This window comes from Fundulus heteroclitus, chromosome 18 (assembly GCF_011125445.2).
Source record: "Fundulus heteroclitus isolate FHET01 chromosome 18, MU-UCD_Fhet_4.1, whole genome shotgun sequence".
Classification (NCBI taxonomy): domain Eukaryota; kingdom Metazoa; phylum Chordata; class Actinopteri; order Cyprinodontiformes; family Fundulidae; genus Fundulus; species Fundulus heteroclitus.
Genome location: NC_046378.1, coordinates 23773188 through 23785735, shown reverse-complemented (window position 1 = coordinate 23785735; position 12548 = coordinate 23773188). Strand labels below are relative to the sequence as shown.

The 12548-nt window shown below is 41.3% G+C and overlaps 1 protein-coding gene across 1 annotated transcript in view; it reads right to left on the bottom strand.

Moving 5' to 3' along the window:
• Positions 1-12548, bottom strand: part of ppm1lb (protein phosphatase, Mg2+/Mn2+ dependent, 1Lb) — a 61332-nt gene that overhangs the window by 8017 nt on the left and 40767 nt on the right. The window contains exon 2 of the mRNA XM_012871825.3: positions 5144-5354. Coding sequence (XP_012727279.1) covers positions 5144-5354 — 211 coding nt within the window. The remainder of the gene's footprint in view (positions 1-5143; positions 5355-12548) is intronic.

Here is a 12548-nt window from a genome sequence, read left to right as displayed (position 1 = left end):
ATCGCAAAACAATTTGAACTCTGAAATATGTACATGTCTCTCAGTTCTTCCTTGGCAAGACCCCTACTCTGACAAAAAACATACTATACAGCTAAAAAAAAAAAGGCAAGATGTTTGCATTTTTCATTTAATCGGGTTAAATCAGTTGTGTCCTAACTAAGTAAATTAAGAGAAATTATTGCTGTAATTTGATTATTTTAGTAAGACATGTAACTAACTGAGTTATAATCTCAGATTTTGAACAGGTGTAATACTGGTGTAACCTCAGTGTGCATGTGTGATGTTGCTCACAGAGGTCAGAAAGTAAGTGGTTGCACTGCATTTTATTTAGGGGTAACTGAGTAAACTGGGCTTTTCATTTTTTTATTGGTAAAAACTTTAGAAACCATATCTCATCTTTCTTTCATGTCACAAATTTAAGCTACTTAACAAGCACATAGAAATCCAAATAGAGTAAAAAGAAATTTGTGGTTATAATGTGACAAAATGGGCAAAGCTCAAGGTTTAGGGCACTGTATGACAGCCTGTTGGGACGGTCCTTCCATCCTTCCTGATGCAGTAAGTCTGTACACAATGAGAGGTGACAAGACAGATAAAATAAAAATTGAGAGCACAAGATGAGAGGTTAGTTGGCCAAATGGCAATTCTTTACAATAGGTATAAAAACTGAACATTGTGTTGTTTATCCTAGTTTCAAGCGAGTAAAACAGAGACAAAGCAGTGAGAAACACGCTGAAAGGAAAATTACACTGACTGATGGAGATGCTGATACCACAAAATTTAAATAGCTCCCTGAATAATGATGTTTCTTTAAGTTTCATCATAGTTTGCATCCTTATATCCTGCTGTACGGGCTTATAGCTGAAGCAGCATGGTGCCTTGCTGTCCAGCTAATTATCCTTATCTAGTTCCCATGGTGATGAGATAATAGACTGAGGTGCTTTGCGCGCACACCCTTCCCAATTAGCTCAGCCATGCCAAGCATATATTCAGTATTCCCTATTAGAATGGCACCAAGGTCCACATGGACCCAGCACTCATGCCAATAATTAGCTTAGCTTGGACAGGAAAACCCTAAGCACTCCAGTAAGATTAGCATCTCCTCACCAGTTTTGCTTTCCCTCCAATCTGCATCATTGTGGCCATTTGTGGAGAGCTGAACATCTCAGACAGGCTGCTTTTGAGCCCTTGGTAGAGCTCCGTTCATGTTCAGCTGATTGGCTGAAAAATAAGAGGTGATGGCCAAAAAAAACTCTGCAACACACTTTTCAGGTTTTTTTCAAAAAAGCCTTTTGGCAATTAAGAGAATGGTTCTGCATTTCCTAGAGCTGCACAGTTTACAGAAACAAAATCAATGCATCAATGTGTGCAATATTCTAGTCGCAAAGGACTGCTTGGGGGGAATATCTGCAGGCTAAATTATTTTAGTAGTCATGCATTAATGCTGCTCACCCACGGAGAGTGGCAGGAACACCGTTATGACTGGAAAGAGGGTATTAAGCAAAACACGGTTTTAATCTCAATTAATATTAATGCAATATATAAAAACAATATCCCAATGTCACGTGTTTGGGCTTGTTGCTTTCAGATATATGGCCTTATGTTCAACTCAAAAGAGTAGAAATAAAACCTGTCCGTCCTCCTATCCATCAATCGGTCCAGGTCCAGAAGGGAAACCCTCTCCCCGGAGAGAAACATGAAAGTGAAACTCGTATATCATATATGATCGGCTCCATGCCACACTGCACTGACGCAGTAATTCATGCAAAAGTAAGCCCAACCTAAGAATGTTAAAATGTTCTTTCTTTTTTTACTGAATTTATGTAATTCTCATTGTCTAGAAGACATAATCATCAAACTCACTAGAAATATTTCTGTCTGTGTGTAATGAATCCATATAATTGATGAGTCTCTCTTTGGCAAATGAGTGACTAAAAATATTGAACTTTTTCACCATATTCAAACGATGACAGACAAAGGACCCCCCCCCCCCCATCAAGGCTGGCAGTTATCTAAGTCGATGTCCACACATTAATAGTCTTTCTCCCTGTGCAAAACTTGCCTCAGATTGTTTGGAAATAATCTTATAACCCTTCCCAGACTAATGAACAGCAGCAACTCCTTCAATAAGGTCATCACTGATGTCTCTTTCACCCAGGCGTTGTGTCAACAAACACCTGTATGCTTTAGAGAGCAGCACACTGCCAAAACCCGTTTTTAATAGAGTTGATCATTGATTTTAGGGCATCCAGATGCTACTTTTCCTCTTAAATCCTATAGAAACAATGAGGGTGCTCTTGCCTATTGCTGCTGCTGTCTAGAGGCAAAGTCTGAATTTATGTAAAAAACAGGCAATCACATAGGATTATTTACGCAACCTTCCCCATGCACTGCCATCTGCACCATCACAGAGAATATTTTAATCCCTTAAAGAGTTAAAAAGAGTCAGGTTGACTGCAACAAAGAAAAATACTGAAGTAGGAAAAAAAAAGTTGATAAAACCTCGATTAAATGACTTGCATTTTAGGACAAGCTCTGAAGTAAATATATGCACCCTTCACAGTTCAAATAGAATAATTTCCTGCCTCAGAAACAAAGAGAAGCTCGAGCGTGAAACGCTGAAGTGTTTGAACAAACATGCTTGATTTTAACAAACACTTAATCTAAAGGGAAAGGAATTTATTTTTTCAAGTAATCAGAGAAAACTGGTATCAAAGCGCAGAGGAAAAAGCTCTTGTAGTAAATTGCAGCAACAACAATCAGATAAACACAATTTACAGAGAAAATTGACTGTAAACTCAGAAAGGCAGAGGAAAACCAAGCCAGATCGGTATCTGGACAAGGCACCGCTGTGCCCTGCACGTTTGTGGATCTACTAAGCAGAATATCCCTCTGCACCGGAGAGCCTGTTTACATAATAGTCTTTATTTTGGGATATCAGAGTAAAAGAGGTGGAACAGACTCTGGTAACAGACAAAATAAACCAACTTAGTGTTTATTTAAAGGTAAGGAAGCAAATTTCTGATCCTGTAAAGATGCGGAAGAATAAAGTACTCCAGTTACATACTCTAGTAATATCCATAAGAGATTTTATTAGGGGGCCTCAGGGTAAAAGAGATAAATAAAAGACTTTGGCACATCATAGTGAAGGGGTCTAAATACCAGATTATTAATAAACATAATAGACTACTTAGGCCTATCATAGAAAAGGGGAGGGAAATAATAGGCTCTTGTACTAAATGTAACAGGCTTTATTTAGGGGCATCACAGTGAAAGAGGTTGAATATCAAAGTAATACATATTAGATTTTCTTCTGGGCTATCACAGGAACAAGGGCTGCATATTAGGCTCTGGTAACAGTGATAATAGGCTCCCCTGGGTGCTCCATCAAAGTCTATCTTTCTTTCAAGCACTTGGGTTTTGCTGTCAAACAGAGGGACGAATGAACGGGGTGAGAAATCCCATACGCCACTTTCCCCTCACTCCTCGCTGGCTCATTTTAGGACCCAATTACTACAGAAGCCTGGGAACTGTGCGCTTCAAATGATTTTAAATCTAATTCTGGAAATCAGAGGCAAAATGTTTACTTCATCATCAACTATATACTGCTTCAAACTTATTCTACAAATTATCAACCAAGATAACGCAAGATTTCTATTTACATTTATAACAGTAAAGGATTTTGACATTTGTGCTCTAAAAACACAGAATGGAAAAATAATAGAAAGAACAAACATTGTGGATGGATGCTGACTGCAACAGTTTGCTGAGCCTAAAGGACGAAGACAGAGAGTTGAAGAGCAGGATGAAAGCTTTGCCAAGCTGATGTTTTCCTGGCAATACCGGCATCAACGTTGATGCTCATCTGAAGGTCAGAAAAATAGTGAACTTAGCAAAAGTAAGAAAAGGGTACAGCTGAAGCAGGATGGCCCCTTAGCATCAGCAATTCTAAGCAGTCACCTCAAAGTTGCTCTAGATTTGCACCTATTAATTCTCTTCAGTGCATCAGATGACTCCTACTTATGAGGATATGAGACCTCAATGGCTCTTTCATACAAGTGGCCCCTACAAGTCACATGTCAGCAGTTTTTAATAGGCTGTACACTATAGTTCAGACTTACACACTGGTCTGACACTTCGGATCGGATCAGGCCCTCGATCAAAAACCCGGCTACGGATACCTGTTGGAGCTGTGCGTCAAACATTTGTGCAGCCAATTTAAACTAAACTGTGTTTTGGACAGGGCACATTGCATTACGGATCTAATAAACCAGAGGTTTTCCTGACAAATTCAAGTGTTTTTCACTGCTTATAATGACATAAACAGTGAAAGAGAGACTGTGTTGAATGCTGCAGCTCCCCGTCTGTGTGCGTCATGTAATCGGAGAGCAGCTGAAACACCAGTGAATACGGTGTTTAAATGATATGCGCTTTCCTTAAAGCTTAAGCATTTTATAAATTAACCAGATTTTATTGCTTGTATTGTTCATCCTTTTTTCTTCCTTTCTTTGTAGACCAACATATGTTCTCATTCCATTTCCACTTCTGCAGTGTGGTCCTTTTCCACTGTACTGTTCACCTCTCAACAGCCCAAATGCTCCCTTCCCACAAAATATCCCTATATTTGACCCATTCCTTAGCTGTCTCCGCCCACCTCTCCTTCTCTCACGCTATTCTCTTTCTTCCATATATCGCTTCAGAGATAATTACTACAAGCTTTGTAAAGATCAACTTGTATTCAAACAGCTGAATAAGCAAGACCTCCAGGTGCTGACAGTCCCTATTCAGCTACTGTCAAGTGCAACACCAAAGTAGAACATGCTGCTTAAAATGCAGCATTACGAGATACTAGGTACATAAAACATGGAATATTTTGTTCTTATTATATCTGCTTTGAACCACAACACACGGGGCTTCCTTCTATCTCTACAGTCTGTAGTTTTGTAGTCTCATATTCAGGCTGATTTATTGCTTCCACATTTAGATCCCGGAGGGTTAATGAACCAACGTAGCGTCTTGACTTATCTATGGCACATACTGACATTTGTGGAGAAATCAAAGGTTCCTGCATGGATGCATTATGTTTAAAGTTATTTGAGCATATATATTTTACAGGCATTTGGGGTGTTAAATAGATACAGACCTGCTTCATTGTAGTTGGCAGAGAGTTTGTCCAGCATTTCCCTGTCTAACGTCAGTATCTGCTGCTCCAGGATGGACGGATAGGAGAGGCCTCCCCTCTCCTTTTTTTCATCTTTGTCTTTTTCTCGGTCTCGATCTCTCTCTCGTTCATAGGCAAGTAGCTGCTGGCGCAGAGCCTCTGCCAGGTGGGTCTTGGCAAACTCAGCAGCAGCCTGATATTGGAGAGCAGGGGGAGACAGAAGAGAAATTAGATGGCTGCAGATAAAAATTAGGTTGCTTAAAGTAAAGACTGTAGGAGGTATAGCACAGAAATTCGCAAATGTTCACATGTTTCAAATCTAAACCTTGAAGTTTAGGCAGCAGCTAGGCAAAAGTACTCATACAAGCCTCATCTGACAGTGACACATCATTCCTTTAATATCTTTACATGTTCAAACCCTGGTAATGTCTAATCCAAATTTTGCCTTTAGCTATAAGAAATTATAGCTGTCACTTTTTACAACAGTGAAGGTTCCTAATAAGGCTGCATCATAAAATATTAGGAAAATATGTTAATAAGATTATTAAGCTGAAAATGTTACAACTAACCAAAAATGTTCTGCCTTTTTTTAAGCATTACACAATATCCCCACCAATCTACATGAGCTTCAGCAAATCAACCAAGAAGTCCAAGAAATCTGCGCTGGGCCGAGCGGGGTGCCCCCCTTTTGGCCCTCACAGTTTTAAATGCACTTCAGAACAACATGCAACAACACGACATTTGAGTGGGCGGAGGCACGCGCAGCGAGGTCTCCGCTCGCTATCTCACACCCCTGTTCTCCGATTGCCATTCAAAGTTTGGGGCCTGGAGGAGGAGCGGGCCACCTAGTCGGGGTCAGGGCTGGGGACAGGCCTTGGGTCCCGGGGGTCAGCTGGGGCTGGCACTTCTGCTTTCCCCTGGAGTCCTGGGGTAGGAGGGTTGAGTGTGGGGGAGGCAGCTCCTTCGGGTTTGTGGGGTGGGCTTTGGTTGGCTGACCCGTTCAGTTCATTTCAGCCACATCTCTGGGTGGATGGGCTGGTGGGTCGACCTGGCTGGGATGGGGGTGGGGTGTTGGGGCTGGAGTATAGACCGGGTATGTTGGGTTGTGGGGACTGTTGGGTTTGATGGTCCCCCCTCCATCCTGATGATGGGGTTCACCTCCCGGGTCTGGTAGCTGGATACCCTTTTGGGGTGCTGGTACCTTGGCCTGGGAGTATAAGATATGTGTGGTGAGTGCAAGTGTGTGTGTATCGTGTCCTTTTTTGTGTGTGTGTAATGTGTGAATGTGACTATGTAACTGTCTTTTTCTCAGGTTGGGTTATGGACTAACCCTTTCTCCTGGGACATCTCAGGTCTCCACTAGGTAGGGAGTCCCCCCTGTCCTGCTCCCCTCTGTTGGCTGGCGTTTTACCCCGTTGGTGCGTTGGTGGTCCTGGGTGTCCAGGGCTGGGTACTTGGGTGTGTGCTGGCTCACTCCTGGCGACTGGTTTGCGGAGCTTGGGCCCAGTGGCTCTGTCGGGGCCCCGCCGGAGTGTGGGGTGCCCCTGTGCCTCAGGTCTCTGGGCCCATGGCTGGATCCGTTCCGGCATGGCTGCCAGCGGAGCCTGCGGGCTCATCGCTGCCGCTCCCAGGAGCTTTGGCGCTGTGGCTGTTGGGGGGGTTTCTTGGGGCTCCTCTCTGCTCTTCCAGGGGATGGGGGGGTGGGGGGGTGGGGGAGCGGAACTATCCCTGTGTTGGTCCCTCTTGGGCACCTTTGCTCTGGGTCTCCTTTCAAGCATCTGGGGTTCTGGTCTCCCCGGTGTCTGTCTCTGTGCTTCAGGGGGCAGGTCTTTGGTTTCTCACAACCACTATTGAGAATTTTCCTATTGATAAACCTTACATATAAAAGTGCACTCTTACAAACGCCTACAGGTGCTTGTATTCAGGTGCTTACAGATTCACTTCTGTACAGAAAATCATTAGCTTTAGCTGTCACTTTGTACGTCTTGTATTAAACAATATTGTGTACCTGTAATACTTTATTGGTTGATTTTGCTGCTCTTTTTATATATCTCTTTGCAGGTGTAGAAGCAGACTCCAAGGACGTTATCTTGTTCTCTCCTTTTCCTCTCCTCTATTTTGTTACCTTTTCTCCCTTTTAGCATTTTGTATCATCTGTTTCTGTTCCTTTTTTTTCCTCTTCTACCTTCCTGTTTTTGTGTCCATTGAATGTGAAATATTCCCAGGATAAAATCTAACAAAGCTTTTTGCATATATAAATCAAGCGGAGCACTATGGCGAAAGTAGTAATGCTCCACTTGTGAAAGTAAAATCTATTGGGCTCTCTTTGGCATTAAGATACCAATTATTAATGCTACACTGCCAGACAAGACATGTAAAAAAAGAAGTCCAAGAAGTCGCTTGCATTTGCAATATTGCACATTTTGATGATAACTGCGATTCAGTGTACTATGTAGTTCCGACGGATTTTAAAATCAAAATTCTGTGCTGTTTCAGAATCAAAGCACTAAAGTGCCAACTTTTATACAAATTCACATTAAAGTTAGGACAGATGATTCTAAAGTGGTCAGACTTTACATCAGAACCTCAGCAACTGAAACACTGACTAACTGATGGGAGGATGAATGGAAATGCACATGGAACATTGACAGCAGATGGATGGATGGATGGATGGAAGCATAGATAGGTGGAATGATAGATGGATTACACAGGATTTTTAAAAACACTTTACATAGATCTACTGTAATAAAAACAAAGAATGTTGTGTGGCTTAATTACTGTCATGCATCCAGCCGGTATTCTGTTGTTATTTGGGCTGGATGGATGTATTCAGCTGCCCACTCTGCTAATTAGTGGGAGCAGCTTCACCTGCACTGATCCTAATTACCTGCATGGGTTTCAGCTGTGACTTTGTCCATTTCAACTCCAACAACTATGTATCCCTTGCAGGTTTTGTGGCGCTTTTGCTTCGCTTTAATCGTCAAAATCGCATGTTTTGCGTCGCTAGAATTGCCTCTGTGGCTTTGCGTCACGTTAGTCCTCTGTGGCACCTGTACATAGGGATATCATGTAAATCTGTTGCTTGGCCTGACACATTCACGCTCAATGTGAACAAACATTAACATCGTGTCTGGCTGAATTAACAGGTTCTCTGTCTGGTGAATTATAAAACCTTAATATTACAATTGTTATGGTGAGATATAACGTGCTCCCATGTTAATTACCAGGAGCCTAGAGAGCAAAGCTAGATTTCAAGAGGTAAAACTAATAATCTCAGCATTGGTGAATAAAGTATTTTGTTGAGAATGCTGTTTACTACAATTATGCAACACACGAACATAAATTCCATGATTCTGAAATGTGACAGACTTTTACTCCTTGGGCAACGCTGACCAAAAAAAACTGTGGGAAAAAAGTGCAAGAAAAGAGCAAAACCCTAACCAGGCACTTGTTTAAGAATGCATTCCTCCAAAGGAACCACGAGTCCGGCGTTGGCGCAAACTTCTAAAAACTATTATGATTTAAGCTCCGGTCAGATCCAGACGAAACATTAGCTTTTTTCTTCAAACATGGAATTTGTCCATATCTCAGAGATAATAGTTTACCTCATAGATAATAGAATTGCTTCAGTTTAGGCAACTGAAGCAATTCAGTTCAGTTCATTTATACATTGTCACTTTGTCTCAAGGCATTTTACAAAGTCAATTCTACCACATCATACAGGCAAATTGGTCAAAAGGTTTTGTATCTAATAAAAGCAAGCAGATTGTTTTCACTCATTGAGCACATACTCCTCCTGGATGAGCATGCACAGTGACAGTAGAAAGAAAGAAAAACTTAACCAAGTTATTTAATAGAATCTTTGAACATTAAGAAACCCTAAGTGTGCAAACATTTGTTTCCCTTTGGTCATCTATGGGGGAAACCAGGTCTTAAAGGTATAATGATTGCCTTAAAAACCCACCAAGGAAACTAACTTTTTCACAGAAGCTCATTTACTTCTCTGTTTTCTTGCTATGGCGTACTGCAAAGAACTTTCCTGCAACACACAGACTGATGGAAACCCCCCCACAAATACACATGTATGTACGGTCTGCAGAAAGCTGGTCTCAAATAGCAGTAACCTTGATGTCCTTTCTGCCTTGCCACAGAACATAAACAGAGATAAAGAAAGAAATAACCATCCCCAGTCAAACACACACACAGGCCTGAGCTGTGGGATACAGCTGAGCTAGAGAAACTATATCCTTACCTCTACCTATTTCTTTGCCAAGGGTAACACAAAGTGAACCTTTTCTCACACATTCCCTTTGTATTTTGAGAGCAAATAATGCCCCACCCCCACCCCCCTACTCTCCCAGGCACAGGGGCAACCAGTCAACACAAGGTCACAGAGTGTGAATGTGAGATAAAACACTGCCAACATGCCTCCAATCAGTATACAAAACTCAAACAACTCATATTTTACACAGATACAATCTAACATCTTCAGAAAACGGTAAGCAAAAAGGATTAAAAAGAAAGAAACATAGCCAATTTAACGTAATTTGACGAAAAAACTGGAGATAAACCCAAAGTTAAATGCCTGAACACTGTCTCAATTTAGCTCCATCTCAAATCTATACCTCCCTCTGCATCCTTGCTTTTCATGGACTTAAATAACCCTGAAAACTTTGCTTTTTCCTACTTATGCAAACAATTTATCTACCCTCTCATTATATTTTGTCAGCACAGGTGATTTTTTTTTCTGTCTGTGCACACTCTGTCAGTCTCGCTCTATCTTCCCCCACTTTTCATCTCCTACAGTCTCTTCAGTCTGCTTCCATGGTGATGCTCAGCCTAAAATCACCCCGGATCTTCTCTGCGTGCTTTTCTGACTCTGCTCGGAGAACAATATGAGCTGACATACTTTTCTTCTGTTGTTACAAAGCACAAAGCTCCATTCAACAAATTGGGTTCAGAGGTCAGAAATGGAGCCCGGAGTCTTGCTTCCTTGGGTTATGCTGTCCCAATTACCAATAACTACTACTTCCTACCTCCCAGGGTTACAGTTTAGATCCAAATGCAGTTTCTAATGATTTCATTTAAAAGAAGAAGCCATCCAACTCTACCTGGCTCTATATGAACAAGTAATTACCCTCTCAACCTAATACATTTTGTGCCACCATTTCTTATATCTGGCAGTGAGTCTTTTACATTGCTATTGGGAGGAATTTTGATCCACACCTTTTTGCACAGTTGTTTTAATTCAGTCATACTTCAGGGTTTTTATCCATGAACTGCCTGTTTAAGGTCAAGCCACAGCTTCTCAATCAGATTTAAGTCCACACTTTGGCCAGGCAACTCCAAAATCTCTCCAAAAATCGAACTGCTCTTGAGTTTAAGGTCACAACATGATGGCTGGATATTCTCTTTTAGGATACTGCTGGAGGGCACAATCCATCCAGTATGGCAAGTTGTCCAGGTCTTCAGTTGGACTATGATACTATTAGCTTTTCCTGTCCAATCGTTCTGATTTTGTTTCATAAGTTCAAAGAATATTTTCCCAACTATATCTCCAAGTCTTGTGGATCATTAAGATGTGCTTTTGGCCTTTCTCATCATGAATGCTGAGCTTAGGTGAGACCTGCAGTATTCTATATGCTTTCCTCAGTTCTTTGTGACTTCCTGGATAAAGTCGTTATTGCACTCCTGGAGTAACTGCAGTAGGTCAGCTACACATGGGAAAGTTCACCGCTGTTATACATTTTCTCTAATTGCGGATAACGGCTCTCAGTGTTTAGTCACGTAAGCCTCTAAGTCTTACAGTGGCTTTGTAGCCCTTCCCAGAGTGCTAGATTTTAATGACTCAGTTTCTCAGCTATTTTTTTTTTTCATGCAAAAATCTCTTTTTTAATCCTTAAATACATTTTTGTTGTGTGCTTGGAGTCTCTAGGAGTCCAGAAAATGTGAATGTAGTCTCTCCAGGAGCTGCCTGTATCTTCATATTCTTTTTGGTTCATATTTTTTCAAGCCGTTCAGTTTTCTCTGTTTTCTATAACGCTTTTAACAGTTATTTCACAGTATTTGCTGTGGACCTGCAAAACAAGGTCATGGACTTCCAGCTTACCAGCCCTACGAATCTGCCATTTTTAATTCATCTAAGCGGTTTTGTAGTCCAAGTTGAAGGATGGCAAAGCTACAGGTGTATAAGTCATTGGTTGTTCATCGCACCATCCCCGAGCATACTACAAAAATGGCCAAATGGGGTGAAATGGAACCCTGTGTGACCTGAGGGTCAGATTTAAAGCACCAAAACAAGTTGCTCTTAGATGCACACCAGAACAGGGGAAAAAAGGGGGAATGTGGCGGTAAAGTAACGAGGAATTCAGACCAAAGCATTGTATTTCCACTTTACATAGACCAATGATGAATGATTTCAATGTGAAAAGGAAGAATTGAAAAGCCTGATTTATCCCCATCAAGGTCAGGGCAATAACGTGTTAGTTTTATGAGATCTTTCAGTCAACTTCATGCGGTCAGAGAGGGTTTTTTTTCTTTTCTTGATCCAACAGGTCCTATGGTAAACAAGTCTGGATGCATCTAGTGAAACCCAACTTAGCAATTACTTTTTCTTGTTATGGGAGTTTTTGTTCTCCTTAGTAAATGAAATCCGCTTCTTGTATTTACGGTGAAAACTGTTTCTTGTATTTACTCAGGTCAACATTGTCCGAGAATTAAAATCTTGTTTAATGACCTGTAACATTTAAGTATGTGACCTATTTTACAACGTGTACCAATGTAGGTTCCAAACGGGAGGGCAAGTCCTGAATATCTGACTCCATACCCTGCTGGGTACCCAGACTGGCCCTTCTAACACCAGATTAGAAGATGAAAGGAGGGAATGGTGGATGAGGGAGGGAGGGCAAGGATAGAGGGAGATGGAAACTGAAACAGAGAGATGAGGACTGGGATCAAGAGAGGTAAAAACACAGGGGAGCAAAATGTAGCATGAGATTAGTAAGAGGCATGAGAACAGGGTGAAGGAATGTAGAGCATGAGAGGGTAAGAGCCAGAATAAATGGGATGGAGGAGGTACTGTAGGCATTATAGTCAAGCAGTAGGGAATGTAGGAATGGGCCAAAAACGTGTTGCATCAAAACAATCATACAAACAGTATAAAATATATAAAAATTGGCATGAGATTGTATTACAATGCATGTTCCGGACCCTTATGTGAAAGCCTTCACATCAATAATAAACCTGGAGGTGAAATACATCTAACAAAGGAAGGCAACACAAGTCTCAACAACCCAAATCGAAATTTTTAGCTGGCACACAATCATAAAGAGCTTTTAAAAAGAGGAAAGAAAAAGCTTAAATGATTCGAATTGTTTTTTGTTTTAAA